Source organism: Diceros bicornis, chromosome 4 (assembly GCF_020826845.1).
Source record: "Diceros bicornis minor isolate mBicDic1 chromosome 4, mDicBic1.mat.cur, whole genome shotgun sequence".
Lineage (NCBI taxonomy): Eukaryota > Metazoa > Chordata > Mammalia > Perissodactyla > Rhinocerotidae > Diceros > Diceros bicornis.
Genome location: NC_080743.1, coordinates 63,099,018 through 63,122,575, shown reverse-complemented (window position 1 = coordinate 63,122,575; position 23,558 = coordinate 63,099,018). Strand labels below are relative to the sequence as shown.

The window sequence follows — 23,558 nt, the reverse complement described above, 5'->3', positions numbered from 1 at the left end:
AAGTTCTATTGTTATAAAGTTTAAAACCAGGTGAATACTCATGCATGATATTAGAAGCCACAGGAGTTGTTTCTGTTGGAGAAGAGGGAGTGAGTAATGAGGTGCTTCTAATACATTCACCCTTAGGCATCCTCAGAATCTGCATCCCGGGATTCAACTAACTGCATATCATGTAGTTCATCCTGCCGTGCTGTGTGATTAAGATCCTCAGCTGGTTGAATCCGCGGAAGCGGAACATGCAGAAATGGATGACATACAGAGGAATTCGATGTTCCCCAGAATTTGGTATCTGCAGGTTTCCTGGAACCAAACTCCCACGGATACCGAGGGACAATTGTATTCTATTTTTTGACCAATTTTGTTCACTTTGTGATAATGTATTGATGTCCCAATCACGATTTGTACACTTTTCTATCAGTGTGTTTTGTTTCCATAAAAAAGTGAACATTATATACTCTTCTTTCATGGATGCAATATATTTTAGAGGAGGATCTTATAATAGTTTGTATTCTATGCATTTTCTATATTTCCTCTGAGAGATTTTGCTCTTATGTTTTTATCTCTGTGTTTCATGTTCAAGGCTTCTACAAATGTCTGGCAAGCCATTACACTGTGGTTCTAAGAAACTTGTTAGAAACTCTCTGTACATGGGTGTACCTTGTAGACTGGTGGGATCCAATGCAGAAGAGTCAAGCAGAGAAAGGTTACTCATTTTGTTGAAGTAACGCCTAACTTCCAGTCACCTCCTGCAGAAAAAATTCATCCTGTTCCCTAAAGGAATTACTTAAGACTGGCTGTCAACCTTCCGGGGGTTGAGTGTGGGAAAGAGACTGGTGATGCTCCATGCTATAAGAGCATTCACATGCAATCCTATGTTTTAAGTGCATCTGGTCACACGTGCCTCAGTTCTGCCTGGAATCTCTAACCCAGAACTCCTCTGGTTTAATTGCCATAAAAGAAGCCTCCAATCTTATCCTAGCGTGGAAGAAATATAAAGCAACGCTACTCAGAGGAGAGTCCGCAGTCTGGTGCCAATCTATGTGCTCTTTGTTATCAACCTGTGATGAGACAGGTATAGAAATTGAATGTTAAGTGTTAGGCAACTTTTATAGAACTTGATATTAATGAGATATCCAATCAGTGGACATATATTTTGGAACAGAAAATAAAACAGTTCAGGTGTTTTTCATTTCATTTTTCTAATAATGCATTTTTATTGTATTTTACTGAAATATGGGCTTGTGATGAATGGAAAAAGAAAACTAATTGGTCCTTCTCTGCAGATGATTTGAGAAGCACTGATCCAGAAGCTGTCTTCCTTATTAACACATTAAACCAGTCTTGCTCTTTTCAGTGTCATCTGGGGGGCTCAGTTGTGAGGAGAATGTCCAGAGACAGTTCTGAGCTTTGAATTGGTTTGCTTTTGGTGGTTTCCCACCTTCTGCAGGTGTATTTTCAGCCTTCTCCCTTCTGCTTAGAACCATTTACTTTTGCCTCTGTAATTTTTTTGTAGCTCCTGTGTGCTGGCCTCTACTATTTGCCTTCTTGATGAATGTTTTTATGTTTTTTTACCCATGCTATCATTTTAGTGGGTTTATGGATAGAATATATATATATTAAATCCCAAAGGTTTACATAGTGCTAAAAAAATAGATTCAATAACAAAATTAATGTCAGTATTGCTAGAAATATAATGAAAGGCTAATAAACATAAAGGCCATGCAGTATTTTAATTCAGCACTATGAAACCATGACAGGCCACATACGCACAAAACAAATAATGATATTGCATACTAAAATAGTTTAGTAACAAAATTAAGATCAAATCCATAATATGCATACTGTTTTAATCTAAATGAAAACACTTCATCAGGAAGAATTCAGAGTAAACCTATAATAAACTCAGTAAATTCTAAATATAGAGCTTACACCAGTCACATTTGCTCACTAACACAAAAAAAATTCTATAAGTAAATAGCAGGAGTTATTTAAATATCAGCAAGGAAATATCTATAATAAATAAATTTTTCATTCCCACAAAACATGTGATCAATAAATGACAATTGCAAACCTGTTAGGAAACAAAAAGAGAACAGAACAAAATTGGAAATGGGCAGTGCTGTACTTAAAGAGATATGTAGTGCAATAAATGCCTTAATTATTTAAGTAGTAAGAATGAAAATAATATTAAAGCATTTAATTCTGAAAGTGATAAATGGGAGACAAACATAAGAATAGAGGTAGTAATTTAAAAATAGGAGAGCATTATTGATGATTTTATACAAGTTAATTTGAAAATCTAAAGAAAACAAACAAGGGAGAAAGCAGTTACATTTTACCCTGGAAATGGAGGTTGCGCATGAAATATGAACTGTATTTTATTCATTATGCCTTAGAAAGAATATTGATAAGCTGTAGCATATCCAGAAGACTGCACACAACAAGATGAGGTGTCTGAAATTCGGGTCACATGAGTAATGGGAAAGGTTCAGATTATCATCATAACCGTCCTAAACATCTGTGAACCAAGATTAGACTTACAGTATGACACAAGAGGCAGAAAGTGGGAAAATCACAAAGAGCCAAATATCAACTAAAATGAGGGGAGATAATAATGAGAGCTGAAAACAACAAGAATGTACATTTTGTGAAGTCACTGATATCCAGTCGGTGCAGGCTGATTCCACTTGGGCCCACAGATGAAGGAATTTCTGTATAGGTGAGGTAGGACAAGATGACCACCAAAGTAATTCTCTCTCTAATATTTTATAGTCTGATGATTAATTGAAACTGGGTAACTCCCTCTTCTTCTTCTTTTTTTTTTTTTTTTTGGTGAGGAAGATCAGCCCTGTGCTAACATCTGCCAATCCTCTTTTTTTGCTGAGGAAGACTGGCCCTGGGCCAACATCTGTGCCCATCTTCCTACTCTACATTGGACGCTGCCACAGCATGGCTTGCCAACCGGTGCATGGGTGCACACCCAGGATCCGAACTGAGGAACCTGGGGCCGCCGCAGCAGAGCACACACACTTAACCACTTGCGCCACTGGGCCGGCCCCCCTCTTCTTAATAAACTCAGTGTGGAAGCCCATGCAGACATCTTTAGCCTGACATGGGCCTGGATGGTTACTATTTTCTATTCATTTATATAGCATATCATCCATGTTACATAATGTGTAGTTCAAAGCAGTGGTCAGAATCGGCATCCAGAAATACTATTTTTTTTGAGAATCAAAGAAATAAAGGTCCTTGCAGAAATATGCAAAGTCTTGATTAATATAATAAGAGTCTTACATTATGTGTGGTTTTATATTTTACATATACTTTCTTTCATATTATCCATTAAACACAAACAAAACCCAGTGAAGTAAGAAAGGAAAATTATATTATCCCTATTGTCTGTATTTTAAAATTTAGATTCAGAGAAAAATTGTAGCTTTATTAAAGCCATGACTTAACCAATGTCAAGCTTAAATCTTCTAACTATTAGTACAGTAACTTTTTTCCTCATTGTGTCATACTCCTAGACTGAGCAACCTTCAGGCCTGAGAACTACATTTCAAGCTGGATGTAACCTTAAACAAAGAGTACAATCAGAGGTTTTGCGCAAACAAAACATAGGGCAAAAGATAATGGCTATTAAGACCATTTTTGAGAACTATAAGTCTGAAAGAAGACGAAGAGGAGGAGAGTTATTCTTTAGTGACAGATCCTTTGTTATCCCCCTTAATCTTTACAACAACCTTGAGATGAACATAATATTATGCTTTCTTTACATAAGAGAACGTTAAGGCCCCACAGAGTCAAAAAGCTCATCCAAGGCCACAGCTATACAGATAAATGGACTAGAAACATTTATGAACGTGTGTGTACTGTTGAAGAATACTCTAATTATAAAGTCTTAAGAGGAAACCTTGTCTTCCCAATCATTTTCTGAATGGCCAGCTGTACATCTTTATTCCTAAGGCTGTATACCATAGGGTTCAACAGTGGGGTGATGATAGTATAGGTCACTGTCACCAACCTGTCTTTGTCTGATGTATATTTGGCTGAGGGTCGCAGGTAGACAAAGGAAGCACAGCCATAATGGACAATGACCACAATGAGATGGGAGGCACAGGTGGAGAAGGCTTTTCGCTTGCCTTCAGCTGATGGAATCTTCAGGATGGTATGCACAATAAAGCCATAAGAGATGCAGATGAAGATGAAGGGCATAATAAGTGCCAAGACCCCACAGATGAAGATGACTAGTTCATTGATATAGGTTTCAGCACAAGCGAGACGGATGACCGGTGAAATATCACAAAAGTAGTGGGTGACCTTGTTAGGGCCACAGAAAGCAAGGCTAAAAACCAAAGTTGTGCCCACCAGAGATATTAGGAAGCCACTAACAATACAAATGCCTGCCAGTTGTCCACATACATTCCAACTCATAAGAATGGGGTAGTGCAAAGGCCGGCAGATGGCAGCATAACGATCATAACCCATCACTCCCAGAAGCAGGCAATTGGTGACAGCAAAACCAAGGAAGAAGAACATCTGGGTGGCACAACTCATGAAGGAGAGTGTCCTGAGTACAGAGAGCAGATTGATAAGCATCTTGGGCAGGATAACAATTGTGTAGAAGATCTCAGAGGTAGAGAGGACACATAGAAAGAAGTACATGGGTGTGTGGAGGCTGCGATCCAAGCGGATGACTGAGATGATGGTGATGTTTCCACTCAGGATGATCAAGTAGAGGCAGAGGAAGACCACAAAGAGGACAAGCTGCAATTCCCCAAGGCTGGAGAAACCTAGCAAGAGGAACTCAGTAACACAGGAGGAACTGGCCATGGAGAGCCGATCCTATGGGTTAAAACCAATATGATCAAGTCCAAAAACTTTTGGAGCTGAGAAATCAGGGAGACTTACCCTTCATAAAGTAGATAGCACCAATCTGGTATGAATGAGAAACAGCAGGCATGAGAGAGAAAAAAAGGATTGCAAATTAGCCAAAAATTATCTAAATTAGCAAGCACCCACAGTGCTACTTTTCTACCAATGATTTTAACATTAAATTTGAGGATGAGTATTCATATGAAGTGTACAGATACCTACTCAAATGAAGCCTATCCTTCAGGCGCCCTCCTTGCAGACTTATGTAGTCTTTGCTTAATTTTTTGGTAACCTAATCCTCCAAAAAACCTTTATCTATATTAGTTATGATTTTAAGTAGTCATAGTTCTATCTACATTAATGATACATATATTCTATAAGCAATAGCACCAATATCTGAAGATCTACGTCCCACTTGCTTTTAGTACATTCCTCATTTAGAGAAGCATCCATTGATCTGTCTTTGTGTTACTTTCCCTTAAAGAACACAGTTTTCTTATATTACTAATCATATACCCCATTTCCATGCAGTCATTCATTAAAATTAATTTGGTTTAGAACTACTGCTGTGGCCTTAGAACTAGTTTTATGATTCCTCTACAAACTCTTATAGGACACAAGGCCTGATTTTCCCTTGCAGAAAATGCAAGGCTAGAATAATTCAGTTTTGCTTCAGCCTTCACTGGTTGTCCATTTGGTTATATGTCTTACCTTTGATATAACTGACTTAGAGACCCAATAAACAATTGTTTGTAGGATCTGTCTCTGAATTCCTTAGCAGGGAGACTCAGATACTTTTCCTAAGGCCTCTGGCAGAGTTATTATAATTGTTACTGGATTATATATATTTTAACCCAACCATTCTTATCCTCTTCCACCTCCTGTCAAAAACTGTTCCTTCACGTGGATTTTGTTTCTCAATGAAAAGTTTCAAAATCTTCTTAGTCATCCAGGCTACAAATTTCTATGACATGTTTAAATACATGATTTTTTTTATCCTCCGCATCCAATCTATATTTGATCTGCAATACATCCGGCATCCATTTCTTCTTTTCTGCAAGAAATTAGCTCTTGCCCGGACTATTACAATAGCATTATAAGAAGACTACCTGGATTCTATCTCTTCCCTCTCTATGCCATCCTCCACAATAGTAGCAGAGATGTCTTTCTATAAGGCAAATATAGATACAAAATTATTAAAAAAATTAAATAACCCCTCAATTATCTATAAAGTTAAAACAACTATATTCACAGTCTTTCCTACTTTTCTCTTGATTTACCAACTGACTCAGTACAGAGGGCAAGGAGAGATCAAAGAAGGAGACAGACGACTCCAGACTAGTAGACAGTAGTTTTAATAAACAAGGGAACTTACATATGAGATTTGTCTTGGGTGGCCGCAAGATGAGTACATTTCCTCACCTGCCCACCAGAATCTTAAAAGTTTATGTAGAGGCCTTATCAGGGTTCAACCAAGTATGTTGTCCAGATGATCTCAACAACACGTTACTCTCTCAAGGATATGCACTTGAAACAGCTCCCACTGTGGGAACCATGGGCAGAATGCACATTCTAAGGATAGGGGAGGGGTTGAGGAGCCTCCAGTTGCCTAGGTCCAGCTCACAGGTCAACTGGCAGTCACATCCTCTTGATGACCTCCTCCAATAATTTCCCAAATGTTTGTTTCCACTCATAACCGCTATTATATATTTCTTCATATGCACTTTAGCATTGAGAAATTTTGAACAATGGTGTCATTTTTCATACTACCTCCTAAATCTGGAAATAGTCCATGCTTTATGCTTGTTGTTGCTTTTCTTCTTCTTCTTTTAATTTTGCAACCTCCTTTAGATTCTCAGGTAAAAAAAATATACTCGTTGAATCCTTTCCACAACTTCCTAACTGTGCTTTATCAGTTTCTCTGGATTTCCTGAGCAATCACTAGAATTCTTACTTGCTTTGCCACTAGCATTACAAATTTGTCTTTGACTCCACAAATTATAACTTACTAGAGACCAGAAACTGCATCTCAATACAGTCAATAGTATCTAATATATACCAAGTGATTGCAAACTTGTTGAAAAACTAAATGAGCAATGATCTCAGTTTCTCTTCTAAATTATTTCAAAATCCCAGGTAGATGGCATTTGATTCCAGGGATTTTTCAAACTTGTGCCCTTAATAATAGTCTAACATTTAATATTAACCTTCTGCTTCAACATTTTGCAATGAAAAATCTCTCTGACATCAGTCTCCAAATGCAGAGACATAAGATTCATTAAAAATTACTGCTATCACGTTTTCATTTTTGATTATCAAGTGGCCTCTTCCATTACCTTTTTAGCTAAACTTTTTAATTTTAGAAACACTTCATAGTTGGTTGAAGTTCTTTGCAAATAATAAAATGTATATTATTGTTTTCTCTTTTGCTTAGACAAAACTTTAGCAAAATTTTAAAATGGGACTAGAATCAAGGGCTTGAACTCTTATTTTGATATCTTTAGTTCCCTTATTGCTAAACTTTATAAATAAGAAATACACACCATGCATTTGACTGGAACAAAGTCCTCACTAGCATTCTTCCTCAGATATCATCTTTACCTTTCCAATTTCCCAGTCTCCTTTCTTTGGGTATTTTCTTTTTTATAGGATTATTTCCAGAAAGAATAGTGACTAGTTATTCAAAGAAAGTTGGAGTTCCTGAAAGGAAAGAAAAGCCACATTACTCAATGGCTATTCCTTGACCACCCTGCCCCTGCCACTGCACCACGTGCCATCTACTTTTTAAGCTCATCCTTGAAATCTCTGTGGGAACTGAAGTTTGAAAATAAAAATTCACTATGGAAAACTTTGACTTCACTTAACCCAGTGTAGGATGCTGGATAAAAGATTTGGTAAATAGGAGATAGTATCCTGAGCTTGGAAAAGAGGGCATTACAAGTTCAGAGAAAAGATTTGGAAAAATGATAAAAATGAAAAACAAAAAAGGAAAAATTGGGCAATTAAATTGTCTTCTTAACAAATGAAAAGTTTGAACTTATTTTTCATTATCCTGCTCACTAACTCTTCATGTCCTATAGGGTACTCTTCATTTACCTATAGGGTAAATTCAATTTCCTTAAGCTGCTTAATAAAACTGCTAATTCTCATCCTCATCTATATTTACAACCTCATCCTCTAAATCTTCATCACACAGGAATTGCACTGAAATACTTACAGTTTCCTATATATACCTTGTGTTTCAAGACTCTATGCTTGAGAGAGAAAGAAAGACACTAGGACAATTAATTGGCCAAAGAGAAGTCCCTTTCCAATACACCAAGGGAATTAGTTGGTTTGCTCTTAGAAATTCTCTGGGTACTCATTAGAGAGTTGGAGGTTTTCTGGGCACCATTTGTTAAAATAAACATCAGTGAAACTACCTCCTTTGTGTTTCCCTATGAAATGACTCTCAATTTTTATTCTGAGGTTGGAGAAAAAAATCCATTTCACATTCTCATTTCTGAAAGCCAAAAAAGGGAAGAAAGATACAAAGAATAGAGGGCAGTATATCAGAATGGAAGAGGCAGAATAAATCTTCAGATACAGGGAAACGTATTTGTTTCCGAAATTTAATGTAAGCATGATAAATATTTGCTTGATAAATAAAGAAAGAAAATTAGAGTTATGAAGAAAACTGTGATAGTGTCCTGGCATAGGATTTAGCCAAGACTTTTCCTTCAGTAGAACTTCCTCCTAATTTCAGGTTGTATTTATTCCCTCTGCCAGTGAGTCTAGACCCTTGGACTAGAAATGGGGCAAATGATAGACACTCATGGATGTGTCTATGAGATGATCATATGAACTGCTCTTGGATGAATTATGTCAGAGATGCTACAGGTATGGGACAGTAGGAGAAAAGCCCAAGCTGTTAAGTAAAAACTCGATGAACAGGACTTGGTGGTTTCTCTCTCCTTCAGTTATGTCAGAGATTGGAACCATGGCTAGATCTTCAGGAAATACATCGCTAAGAAGATTCATCTACAGGCTTTATCTTTCTTTAGATGTGCAAAAGATTAAATATAACCACAAATTTTTTAGACTTATCACTTAGAAAGATGATGTATATGTCTTTTTCCCTTGAATCTAGGTAGGCTGAGTGAATACTTTGACCAATAGATCCTAGCAAAAGTGGTGCTGTATCAGTTTATAAATCCTGGACTCCAAAGTCTGGCATCTTCTACTTCCTGTCTCTTTGAGCATCCATTTTTATATCCTAGCCACCACGTTTTGAGTAACCCCATAAAGCCCTCAGATAATCCACATAGTGAGAAACCAAGACTCTTAGTACAAAGCTCCAGATAAGCTAACAGCCAAAAGTTAACAGGAGCTACAGCCACATAAGTGAGCAATCTTGGAAGTGGATCCCTCAGTCCCACGTGAGCCGTCTAAGCTGACCTCACAAAGTGCAGACACCAGCAGTCCCCACGGAGCCCCGCCAAAATTATAGATTTGTGTGCAAAACAAAGAACTGTTGTTATTTTAACAACTAAAGTTATGGGTCCTTTGCTATGCAGCAATAAATACCTACCACAGAATTTGGTATCTAAAGTCAGGATGCTATTGTAATTAAAACTTAAAACATTTGGCATTTATTTTGGAACTGATGGTAACAGAATGTGTAAAGTCTTAAAGTTTTGTTACTGAAAGGTGGAAGAGCTTAGAGGCCACTCTTGATAAGCATTTGAAGGATAGAGAGAAAAGTGCTATTATAGTTTGGTAAAAAGAGGATACTTATTATGCTGTTGGGGAAGTTTGGTATACCAACCCTGGAAAACAGAAAAAGCATTTAGTGAAATCATGGAATTTTCTAGAGAAATTTCTAGAAATATTATAGAAAGTGCTAATCAATGATAAAATATGAGAAGAAAGACATGAACAAAAGTAGCTGCTGTTAGGTTTTTGAGAGGAATTTAGAGGAAATATAAAAAAATCCAGAACTTGCTGGATTTGAAAATAATGTTGTTTCTCATGCCTTCCCCCATCTCTCCCAACAAAGATTCTCAAAGTAAGAAATGGCTTCAGGGAGAAGATTAAATCCAAGATGATATCAGGAAACCATTGCCTCAGGGTAAAGATCTCAAGACCGTGACTCTAAGACTCTTGGTTAGAACTCAGATATATTTACATCTATACCAAGTAAGGCTACTAAGTATCCTAAAGGCATAAATCCTCTAAGTTAAACAAGCTCTTTATAAGAGTCTTAGAGGAATTGTCATACAGCAGCCTTACAGGTAGCCCACAATAAAGAAAGAAATGTGAGCGTGACTTTTGCGTAATGGAATTAATTTTATAAATGGTACTTTTTTTTTTTTTTTTTGGTTTATTGTGGTAACATTGGTTTATGACGTATAAATTTCAGGTGTACATCATTATACTTCTATTTCTGCATGGATTACATCATGTTGTCATGTTCACCACTCAAATACTAATTACAATCCATCACTACACACATGAGCTTAATTGTCCCTTTCACCCTCCTCCCTCTCCCCTTCCACTCTGGTAACCATCAATCCAATCTCTGTCTCTATGTGTTTGTTTGTTGTTATCATCTACTACTTACTGAGCGAGATCTTACAGTATTTGACCTCCCTCAGACTTATTTCACTTTGTTTAATACCCTCAGTGTCCATCCATGTTGTCACAAATGGCTGGATTTCATCGTTGCTTATGGCTGAGTAGTATTCTGTTGTGCATAAATACCACATCTTCTTTATCCATTCTTCCCTTGATGGGCACTTAGGTTGCTTCCACGTCTTGGCTATTGTGAATAATGCTGCAATGAACACAAGGGTGCAAGTATCTTTAAGCATTGGTGTTTTCATGTTCTTTGGATAAATACCCAGCAGTGGAATAGCTGGATCATATGGCAGTTCTACCCTTAATTTTTTGAGGAATCTCCACAGTGTTTTCCATAGTGGCTGCACCAGTTTGCACTCCCACCAGCAGTGTATGAGAGTTCCCTTCTCTCCACATCCTCTCCAACACTTGTTGTTTCCTGTCTTGTTAATTATAGCCATCCTGATGGGCGTGAGTTGATATCTCATTGTAGTTTTGATTTACATTTCCTTGATAATTAATGATGCTGAACATCTTTTCATGTGCCTGTTGGCCATCTGTATATCTTCTTTGGAGAAATGTCTGTTCAGGTCTTTTGCCCATTTTTTAATTGGGTTGTTAGTTTTTTTCTTGTTGAGATGCATCAGTTCTTTATGTATTTTGGAGATTAACCCCTTATCAGATGTATGGTTTGCAAATATCTTCTCCCAATTGTTGGGGTGTCTTTTCATTTTGTTGATGGTTTCCTTTGTTGTGCAGAAGGTTTTAGTTTGATGTAGTCCCATTTGTTTATTTTTTCTATTGTTTCTCTTGCCTGGTCAGACATGGTGCTTGAAAATATGTTGCTAAGATGGATGTCGAAGAACGTGCTGCCTATGTTTTCTTCTAGAAGTTTCATAGTTTCAGGTCTTACATTCAAGTCTTTAATCCATTTTGAGTTAATTTTTGTGTATGGTTTAAGGTGGTGGTCTATTTTCATTCTTTTGCATGTGGTTGTCCAGTTTTCCCAACACCATTTGTTGAAGAGACTTTCCTTTCTCCATTGTATGTTCTTGGCTCCTTTGTCAAAGACTAGCTGTCCATAGATATATGGATTTATTTCTGGGCTTTCAATTCTATTTTTTTGATCTGTGTGTGTGTTTTTGTGCCAGTACCATGCTGTTTTGGTTACTATAGCTTTGTAGTATATTTTGAAATCAGGGAGCGTGATACCTCCAGCTTTGTTCTTTTTTTTCAGGATTCCTTTAGCTACGAAGGGTCTTTTGTTGTTCCGTATAAATTTTAGGATTCTTTGTTCTCTTTCTATGAGGAATGTTGTTGGAACTTTGATAGGGATTGCATTGAATCTATAGATGGCTTTAGGAAGCATGGACATCTTAACTATGTTAATTCTTCCAATCCAACGCATGGAATATCTTTCCATTTCTTTGTGTTTTCTTTAGTTTCTTTCAGCAATGTTTTATAGTTTTTGGTGTACAGATCTTTCACCTCTTTGGTTAAGTTTGTTCCTAGGTATTTTATTCTTTTTGTTGCAATTGTAAATGGGATTGTGTTCTTAATTTTTCTTTCTGCTATTTTGTTATAGTTTTTCTATAGTGTATAGAAATGCAACTGATTTTTGTATGTTGATTTTGTATCCTGCAACTTTACCATATTTGTTTATTACTTCTAAAAGTTTTTTGGTGGATTCTTTAGGGTTTTCTATATATAAAATTGAAAACCCACAAAATTCTTCAAAGAAATTATGTCAACTTGTGGTAAAGGGGAGAGAGAGAACAAAAAGGAAAAGACTTTAAGTCCTCCAACATTCTTACATCCAGGAATCAGACTCAGAAAAGTATTCTTCTACAAATACTGCATATGTATTATAGATAAGGAAGATCTATCAGAGAGTTGGAAAAAGATTCCACAGATTACAGCCAAAAGCCATGGAGAATCATTCTCAGGAAATTGGACTGGGTCCTGAGTCATGGACTGGCAATGTGTGCCCAGCTGGATTTCAGAATATTTATGGACCAGTGACTGCTATGTCCCTCATTTTCCCCTTTTTCAAAAGGAAGTATATGATGCACACCATTGTATTTTAGACACATCAGCAGCAGATAATCTGCATCTTTATTTCACAGGACTTCAATTTGAAAGAAAATACACCTAAACTACACCATATGTACATGGACTTAATTTAGATCATAAGATCCTGGACCTTGAGCCAGACCCAGCAGATGCTGCAATTGGATGAGATTCTGTAGGGTCTTGGGGGACAGTAAATATATATTGCAAGTGGTAATAATGTAAATAATTTATGATCAGAGGGAAGATTATACAAACTAAAGATAACCACAAATACTTTGAGCATGATCCCAATGAGATACATATACCTAATCTTCCTCCCCCTTAAATATGGATGATCCCATTATGACTGCTTTGACCAATAAAATACACCATAGTGATGCTATGACTTAAAAGACTAGCAGCCTCCACTTCCTGGATCTTAGAAAATTTACTCTTTGCACCCAATTACCACGCTGTGAGAAACTCCAAGGAACTCCATGGAGAGGGCCACATGGAGAAGAATTGAGGCTCCCAGTCTACCATCGTAGCTCAACTCCTGACCATCAGTTAACACCAACCTATCAGCCATGAGTGAGTCGTCTTGGAATTGGGTCCATCCATCTTAGTCAAGCTGCCTAGTTGACATTGTATGGAGCAGAGACAAGTCATCGTCATAAGCCCTCCCCAAATTGGAGATTAATGAGCAGAATAAATAATTATCGTTGTTTAAATCACTAAGATTTGGGAACATAAATACTGCTACACTTTCATGTGTACTTTCAGGTGTTCTATTTAGCTATGTAGAGCAGTCATTTATTCAAATAAAGTTAAGAGACTTTTATGAGTCATCTACTACAGGCTGCATACTGTATCAGATATATAGATAATAATGGGGACAGCAATACATAGCTATGACAATGTACTTCTTCTCATATTGCTGATGGTCTGATACATAAGATATGGACTAAATACCTGAAAAAGTCAGAACTCAGTAAATGTCATAATGTTAGTCTAAATTGCTATGGTGTTTTGAAGAATGGAAATCAGGAAATACTTCTTGAAATAGGTGAAAATGCAGGGATACTTTGATGGAGACAGGGTTGTATATTGGACAAAAGGAGGTAATGGCCGTTTTGGCCAAGAAATTATTTGCTTTCTAGGCAAGCATAGGCCCCATCTCCATGAGGATCCCACCTTAGAAGTACTAAATGGAGGAATCTGATATCCTATGTGGTGAATTAGGGTTTATTTTTTTCTGCATTTTTTATGTAACTATAACTGTAATTAAGAATGTAGCTAGTATGTAAGAATGGCCATGATGGCTATTTTTTTTATCACTACAAAGTATTTTTTGTAAAAGTATTATTCTTATTTATGCTCTTATATTTTATTATATTGTATATATTTCTGTTAAAGATAATTTCAACATTTTTATGCTTCTACTAATTAAGAAAGTCACTCGGGACACCCACACATGAAGAAGATAATGGGAAATTAGACCCATAAAGTAAGGTAAATAAAAATAAAAAATCACATTAGTGTTAGGCTGCTGTAAGAAATGGTCTATGCATAATGTTAGACACATAACTCAGTCACTTTTTATTAAAGTTGGTCAAGGTATTAAGTACAAAGTGCATTTTTGGAGCTTCCTGATTATTTACTGCTAATTCCTACAGTATAGATTTAACTTTCCTAATGTCTACATACTCTATATTCAGAAACCTTAAATTCTAGACTGCACAGTACTTTCTCTTAATTTTTTTAAATGAATGTGACATAATAAAACAGCACAATTCTAGTTAATTGTTGGTCATCCTAAACAAAACAGCATTTCTGTTTACCCCTTGGTGAGTTCTTCTGAAATTCAGCATTGAGGGGAAGTTCAATTCATTAAGTAAATCTAGTAGTTAGCTGTAAGAATGCCAATTAATTTATCCTGCCACTATAATCAACTTATCAAACATATAAAATCTGTGACAGATAGTTATAAGTAATTTCTCAAACAGGTGAAAAGACCTTATAACATTACATAATGAAAACATTGCAACAAAATGTCAAAAGTTGAAAAGAAAGGATGAAAATGTAAAAAATGGGTGAAATGATTTACACGAGATTGGTGACGAACAAGGAACATCTTGAATTGGATCTCTGAATGAGCTTTAGATACTCTGTAAACGGCTTAAATTGTAAAGAGTTTCCTCACCTCTGTGCATGAGGATAATTTGATGTTTGGATATTCTTTCAACAGATTGTCAAAGAAATGTCCGTTGCAAGATGTGGATTAGGATTACTGAGGTGATTAACCATGCTATACCACTGGTCAGGCCAACTATTTGATTCTTTTTACAAAACATCACTTTTTGAACTTAGTATGTACCAATAAACCCCATCATAATACCTATTTTAGAGGAAAAAACAGGCAGTAGTGGCACACAATGTAAAAAAGCGATTTTTTTCTACAGTAGTTTCAATAGAGGCACAAAAGCAGAGAGAGGAAAATGTGCCAACTACTTTCAAAAAATAAAAAAAAAAGTTCAGTTAAAAAGGAATGAAAATACATTCCTGAAGGAAGCTATTGGAGTTCTTAATATTTTATCTCCCCTCAAAAGGAGAACTACTTCAAGACTTGGACATGTATCCCCTGGAATTAAAGGCACAGAGTAGATTGGTATCTGATTTTATGTGAGAAATCTGAATGTAGGAGTCTGTGGCTATTGGAGTGAAGTACCAGAGCAGAGAGAGAGACATGTCTGCACTTCATCTGACGGTGGGAGGGGCAAGGACGCAGAAAATTTTCTTTTGGATCAGGTATGCGCTTGTTGAGAGAAAAAGTCAATCTGGAATCACTTAAAATGGATTTACCTAAGACCCTCCAAAGAGATGTGACTCAGAAAATTGGTGAACTCTCAGAATTAGGAGGCAAGTTGACAAGCTGTCAGCCAGAGGCAGCTTGCACCCTGTTGCAAGAAAGTTAGTAAAAACTCCAAGCAGGAAATGCTTCCAGAAACCCATGAAAGCTTAGCACATGAGAAGGACTCAGTCTTTCTGCAAAGCCCTGAGAGCGCCATTGCCAGAGCATGACAGTAACAGACACGGAAGAACATTCCTCCACCTATTCCTTCTCTCTCACCAATGTAACCCTTGATGGTCAGTCATGAAAGTTAGTAGAGAGAGAAATGATAGCTGACGGAGCTAATCAATAAGTGAACCTCGCTTGGCCCCATTGTAGGATTCATGAATAAAAGAATACTAACACCAGAGCAAGGGGAAAATTATAGCATTAATTGAAATTTAGACTTTTGGTTATTACAGTGAACTGGGCATTTAGATTTGGGAACACATGAGATTCCATCTCAGAAGCTGAAAAATAATACCCTACAGAATGGATTTAAAGAAATTGTGAGAAAAAATATATATATAATGACACACATCTTATAGAGAACTATTATTTCAACGAATTGGTTATAGATATAATATGCATGTAAAATGGGAGCACTATTTCTTACAAAATCAAAAATATAATAATATTTCAATTGTTTAATTTTAGAGATCTTTTCTTTCCCAAAACTTTTCTGAGAGCAACGTGGACATCCTTGTTTCGGAGACTGTAAACCATGGGGCTTAATAATGGAGTGACAATGGTGTACATCACTGTTACCAGCCTGTCCTTGCTGTAAACATACATTGCTGTTGGCCTCAGGTAGATGTAGGAAGCACAGCCATAGTGAACAACAACAACAGTGAGGTGAGAGGCACAGGTGGAAAAAGCTTTCCGTCTGCCTTCAGCAGAGGGAATCTTTAGGATCGTCTTCAGAATGCAGAGATAAGAAACACAGATGAACACAAATGGGACCACAATTGAAAGAACCCCACAGATGAATACGGCAAATTCATAAATATCTGTATTGGTGCAAGCCAGGCGAATGACTGGGGAGATGTCACAGAAGTAGTGGTTGACCTTGTTAGCACCACAGAAAGGGAGGCTGAAAACTAAATTCACTAATATAAGTGAGGCTGAGAAGCCTCCAATTCCACAGGCAGCTGCCAATTTTCCACACATCTGCCAACTCATAAGGATGGGGTAACACAGAGGATGGCAGATGGCAGCATAGCGATCATAACCCATAACTCCCAATACTAGGAAGTTGTTCATAGCAAAACCAAGGAAGAAGAACATTTGAATGGCACAACAGATGAAGGAGATTGTCTTGGCCACAGAGAGGAGATTGATGAGCATCCTGGGTAGGATGACAAATGTGTAGAAGGTCTCTGATGTTGAGAGAATGCCAAGGAAGAAGTACATTGGAGTGTGGAGATTCTGATCCTGATGGATGACACTAATAATAGTGACATTACCACTGAGAATGGCCAGATATAGAAGGAGAAAAACCACAAAGAGTGCAAGCTGAATTTCACCAAGGCTCGAAAAACCCAGCAACAGGAATTCAGTCACCATGGTGAGGTTTTCTGCAGTGACCTGCAATAAAGAGGGAAGAAGTAAAACGTGTTCAGTACATTGATATAATAATCTGAGATGTGCAGTTCTGTATCCCTTTCTGGAGGTGCTAGAGAAGAATCTTGCCTTTTACTTGCCTTTTCCAGTTTCTGGCAGTCTCTTACGATCATTGATTCATAGTCCCCCTCCTCTATCTTCAAAGCTAGCAAAGTTACATCTTTTTCTCAGACTCTCTGATTCTTTCTTCCACTTTTTTAGAATCCTGTGATTACATCAGACACATTCAAATAATACAAGATAATCTCTCTATCTAAAGCTCAAGGGTTAGCAACCTTAATTCTATCTTGCAACTTTAATTCTCCTTTTTCATGTCACCTAGCATATTCACAGGTTCCAGGAATTAATATATGGGCATCATTGGGGGCCGTTATTCTGCCTACTACAACTAGCAACAAACAATCCATAAATAAAATAAAGAAAACAATTCTACTTTCAATAACAAAAATATACATATATATGTATTTATGATTAAATTTAATAAGAGATGTGCAAGACGTACACAGAAAACCGAACGCTGTTGAAAATATTAAGAATTAAATAAAGGAAAAGGCATCCATGTTCATGGGTTGTAAGATTCAATATTAGTAAGAGGCAATTCTGAGTAAATTGATTCATAAATTCTATCAAACTCTAGCAGACTTCCTTGTAAAAATTGACAAGGTAATCATAAAATTTATATGGAAAGAAAACAGAAAGAGAAAATAATCATGAAAAAGAAGAGCAAAGATTGAGGGTTTATACTTTGTGAATTCAAAACAATGTCAAGATAGAGTAATTAAGACAGCATGGTACTTTCATATAGTTATGCATATAGACTAGTGGATAAAATTGAAAGTCCAGAAATAAAGACTGCAAAAGCTATCATTATGAGAATGAAGAAGCACACTGCAGACAGAAAAAAATATGTTTGCAAAATATTTATCTGGTGAGGAATTTGTACTCAAAAAATATAAGTAATTATTATAATAAAGTGATAAGAGAAACACACAATTAAAATGAGCAAACACTTAGACCTTTCAATGAAGCTATCAGCAGCTAATAGGTATATGAGAATACACTCAACATTATTAATAGTTAGGGAAATGCAAATTAAAACCACAATGTGATGACTGTTCACACACACTACAGTGGCTATAACTAAAAAGATAGACACTAAAAGATGCTGGTAAGTGTAGGGAGACACTAAAATCCTCACATGTTGTTGTTGTAAATGTAAAATTGTGCAGTCACTTTGGAAAATAGTTTGTTTTTTTTTATAATAATAATCATAAACTTACTTTACAAACCAGCTATCTCATTCATAGGAATCTACCAAAGAGAAGACTAGCCACACAAAGACTTTTATGTGAATGTTCATAGTAGCATTATTCACAAAACTCAAAAAAGGAAAATATCCAAATGTCTGTCAATTTATGAATGAATAAAGAAAAGTTGAATTCTATTCAGCAATAAAAAAAAAAGAACTAGAGGTACATACCATAACATAAATTATCTGCAAAGACATTATACTGAGTAAAGGTAACCAAGTGCAAAAGACTACACTGCAAATTCCATTTCTATGAAATGTTTAGTAAAAGAAAATCTATACAGGTAGAAAGTAGATTAGTTGTGACCACAGGCTATGGGCAGAATGGGATTTGACAGAAACAGGCAAGAAGTATGTTTTTGGGATAATGAAAATGTTCTAAAACTGGATTGTGGTGATGATTATACAACTGTATCAACTTATAATCAAAATGCATGAATTTTTGCTATATTAAGCTATTTTTAAAATGTTATTTTGGATGAAATTCACAGATATAATATTGATGATTTAATTATTTTGTGTGTATGTGTCTATTTTCATCACTACCTAGAGGTCTTTGGGGCATTAGGATCCATTTAGTACTCATTATTGTAGTCCTTCCCTAGGAACCTGAACTGTTCCTGGAACACATTACAGATTGCAAAATTTTTGTAAAATAATTATAAATTATTAATTATTTGCATTTTCAACCTGACAAGTTAGAGTTCTCATGCTAGTAATGCCCCACTCTACCTCCAACTCCAACTTAGTATAGTCATAAACATATACAAAAAAAGAAGAGAAGATTATATAACTGAACAGAGGCTTGGGAGATAGGTTCTATTAAATTCAATACAAATAGATTGAGTTAGATTGCAAATTATAACTATTTGTCTCACTTGTTCCCTTTTTTGAGCAACTACAATATTGACATTCAGAAAAATAAGCAGACTGATTTTTCAACTGATTCAAACTGATGAGACCAAATGAAACATTATCTGTATTTATATACAGAATAACCACTTTCCAAAGTGACCAGAATTATCCCTACCACCTTGCTCTTTCACTTCCCTTACTCATCATCTTCTCTATTTATAGATACATGTGGTGTCCACCAACCGAATAGAAAACACAGTCCATGGTAGAGTCACTGAATTCTGATACATAAACTGCTTTTAGAAAAAACGCTGTATATGGGTCACGGGGACATGAAAAGCAATGTAAATTGGGGTCATGGATTTGAAAGATTTTTTCTGTAGTAAAAAAGCAAACAAACATCAACTATTTTGATTTTTTAGCAAGAATAGATAAAAAAAACTAATAATTAGGGAAAACAAGAAGACTTTTGAGCCATAAAGAATCCCATTGAGTATATTATCTTAGATCAAATGTATTCTATTTACAGCACATCCAAACCTCCCATCAAGGTCTAAAAGGTAGAAAAAAAGAATTTTTTAAATTCCTTATTTATTCAACGTGTTAACGAGTATTTATATGAGAGAAATCTATCTTTGATCAAGATTAGGAAAAAGGAAAAAGGCCAAAGCAACATGGTATAAAACACACAGGAACAGACAGAAAGAGAGAATAAACCAAAGGACTTGAAAAAGAATCAAATCATTCAAATAATTAATAGAGTTCAGCAAATGACAACTGCACAACTAAATATGACAACATAAAATATCAAGACATAAACAGCCAGAAACAAAAGAAAACTCTGGCAAAGCTAACCAACATTAGTTAAATATATTTAAATGAAATAGAAAAATATTTTAATTAGGATTAAAGAGAAAGTAGCAGGCATAGAAGAAATACACAATAGATTCAACATGCAAAGTATTGGAGTGTGTTTAAAAAAAACTTAATATTAAAAATTATTAAAGAAAACTTCCCCGAAATAGAACATCTGTAACTATACATTCAAATGATTCTTCATCCTTTCATCTTTTTCGTATTTGTGACTATCCAAATATTCATGAACATTGATCAAAAACAGTCAAGTCTAATATATATCCTATTCAAACTATCACTTAAATATGATGAAAAATTACCTGTGCCTTTGAACAAAAATTCTGATCACTAACAATAACAAGAAAATCATTTGGAAATCATATTTTTTGGCAGCAATGTAAAATACATGATAAGTGTGTAGACATTTTTGAGAAATTCAAGGAGGGAAAATTTGACCAAGGATTTTTATACACAGACATACTGTGCTTGGATATTAAAGATACAGAAAAATAGTTTTAAATATACTAAAGATCCAGGAATTTGAAAAACACTAGCATTTCTTGATGAAGTCAGTAAGTGAATAGTTCTGTTCACCAAAAGTTGTCTGCAGAGTCTTTCAACCAAGGAACAAGTGGTGGACATTGAATAAATATACCTATTGTGGATCCAAGACCCAAACAAGTGAGACAATGGATGGAAACATATTTCGTAAATATTATGTACTTAAGTAACACAATTAAAAAGTAAGAAGGAAATGAAGCGAGAAATTGTGAAGTAGGAAAAGCTTACTTCTTGCTGCATAAATAATAGATGAGACTCAGTGGTCATCACTTAAAACTGATCAAACAAATAGTGAAAGCCTGTGAAAAAGAGACTAAAGATTTAAAAAATTAGGTATACTCTTACAGCGGCATTTACCTGTATGCATTATATGGGACACAACTATAATAAAATAATTCAGAAAGGCTAAAAATTGAAGAGATGAGAAATTATACCCAGCATACAGAAACCAAAAAAGCCAGAGTTGTGATCCTGATGTTTGGCAATTTAAAATTCAGATCAGGAGCATTACACGAACAACAAGAAAAACAATGGCAAAGATACTTTCAATGCTAACAGCAACAATTCATAATGAAACTATAATAGATATGAATTTATGTTCCCCCAAAAAACACAGGTGCCACCTTCATAAGAAAGAAGCTATAAAATATTTACGAAGAGAAACAAGCAGACACACTAACAAACTTTAGTAAACCACTTAACTAACTTTAATAAACCACTCTGTTTAAAAAAGATTGAGAAGAAAATGATAACTAAGCATTTAAGAGACAAAACAACAAAACCAGTAAAGTGTATCTTATAGGTATATGTTGAACTTGTATTTTAATAAAAGAGTATATACTTTTTTCAAGATATATAAAGTATTTATGAATATTGACTAAGTCACAACAGAAACTTCAACCAACGTGACAAAATGGAAAGGATACAAACAGTATCCCCTAATCCCAATATAACAAATTATTAAGGGTTGTAAAGTAAAAAGGATCTTCCCCCTGAGAATTGTAATATAGTGTTAAACAACTGTTGGGTCAAGGGCAAATACAAAGTAAAATAAAATAAGTTCTAGAAAATAATATCAATTATACTCTGCATTTACAACATGTTGATTAAGGTAAATGCAGTGATTAGAGGATATTTAAAGCTTAATTAAACATTTAAATAAAAATTTTAAAAATAATAGTTACAAAATATTGGAAAGTGAAAAAATAGAACAATAAATTAAAGAAAAACTCAAAGAAAAAATAATAAAAGTTAAAATTAAAATGATAAGGAAAAACAGAAAAACACTACAATACATGCATGCATGCACACATATATCACCTCTTTGAAAAAAGTAGACAATACATACAAACTACTACTACTTTATGCAGAAAAAAATAAAAGAAAGCATAAATATACATAGTGAAAAATGGCAAATTAAACCATCATTTCAAGGAAGAAATTTTCAAATTTCATAATAGACCATTTGTATAAATCTTCGCAAAGAAATTTGGAAGTCTAGAAGAAATGCATAATTTTCTAGAAAAGTAATTCCTAGATATGACCCAGTAAAAAGAAAAATAGCTTTCAAATTTTCTTAGAAGAAATAGAGGATGTTATCCTAGAGCTACCCCTCAAAAAAGACACTGTGCCAATATGTTTTCACAGAAAATTTCAACAAACCGTCAAACATGAGATGATCTCAATGCCATTTAAACTGTTTTGACATACAATAGTAACTCAACAGAATTTTTTTAAGAAATAAAAAAAAAATCAGTTGAAATCTTCAACTCACATAATATTGAACAGCTCTTGTGGATATATCAATAAAATGCAAAAAAAAAAAAAATAGAAAACATATGTCACTAGATAGAAAAGTTTAAAAGCTAAGCTTAAAGATAATGACAGATTATGAAAGAGTAATAAATAATCAGCAATTTGACAATATAAAATAAATATTTATTTGCAACAAAAGCACAACCAGAAGTATTAGAAAACAAACAACAAATGGAATATTACCAAAAATATTATCAAAATGTTAATACTAATATAAAACATTATAAATTGATGGAGAAAATAACTAAATTCTTAAGTAGAAAATGGCATATAGCACACAGTTTATAAAATAGAAATAAAATACATCAAACATAAAAAAATTTGCTTCAGTTCATTTAAAATATACTGAAAATTAAAATTAAACTGAGAGAACCTTTAAACTTATCAAATTAGCAGTGGTGATGTGCATTATATGATGAGCAACTTGTTAGTTGGATTGTAAATTGGTTAAAAGTTTATGCAAAGAAATTCAGCAAAATGTGTTTGGCTTAATTTGGGGGTTTAGCTGAGAATTACTCTAAAATCTAACAGTATCTCAGCCATTGTTGTTTAAAATTATTCCAAAATGGTCGAACAGTGCCTACGAATTAAAATTTTCTTTTTCTTTGTGGATCTTGCAATGCCTCTAGGACATAAATTCTGATTGTGCAGAACTAAGATGATAGACATGGACTGCTGGGTGAACCTAGGAGACCCTGGAAATAATTTTTAAAAATAAATGTATGTTTTGGGAAAAAAAGTAAATTTAGTGAAATCTGTCAAGAGCCTTGAATATATTCATCCAATTTGTTCCAGTAATTCCATTCTTGAAAATTTACCTTATTATAACAGATTTATGCATAAAGATGTATTTATAATAAGGAACATTTGGAAGTCATAATACTAACTTCTGTTTGGTTTTTGTATTAGGTTTAAGAAAGGTAATATTGTTTTGTAGATGGAGTATGGAATCTGGAGGCAGTCAACTTGGATTTGGGTCTCAGTTCTTCCATTTATTGATTGTGTGGCTTGGAACAATTTACTTAACCTCTCCATGTTATAGTGTTCTCATCTGGGAAATGGGTTGTTGTGAGGATAAATGTGTTAGCATGTCTGAATTACGTTAAAATCACCTGCTACATAAGA

At 35.0% G+C, this 23,558-nt stretch overlaps 2 protein-coding genes across 2 annotated transcripts; both read right to left on the bottom strand.

The window, feature by feature from the left end:
• Positions 1 to 3,891: 3,891 nt before the first annotated feature.
• On the bottom strand, positions 3,892 to 4,833 carry LOC131403264 (olfactory receptor 10R2-like). The gene has a single exon (XM_058537525.1). The coding sequence runs from the start codon at positions 4,831 to 4,833 to the stop codon at positions 3,892 to 3,894; it is 942 nt and encodes a 313-aa protein (XP_058393508.1).
• An 11,221-nt stretch (positions 4,834 to 16,054) lies between these two features.
• LOC131403252 (olfactory receptor 10R2-like) lies at positions 16,055 to 17,002 on the bottom strand. Its single transcript, XM_058537524.1, has one exon. The coding sequence runs from the start codon at positions 16,979 to 16,981 to the stop codon at positions 16,055 to 16,057; it is 927 nt and encodes a 308-aa protein (XP_058393507.1). The 5' UTR covers positions 16,982 to 17,002.
• Between the last annotated feature and the right edge of the window lie 6,556 nt (positions 17,003 to 23,558).

Coding starts and splice junctions, on each gene's coding strand:
- LOC131403264 (XM_058537525.1), bottom strand. CDS start 4,833: ATGGCCAGTTCCTCCTGTGTTACTGAGTTCCTCTTGCTAGGTTTCTCC.
- LOC131403252 (XM_058537524.1), bottom strand. CDS start 16,981: ATGGTGACTGAATTCCTGTTGCTGGGTTTTTCGAGCCTTGGTGAAATT.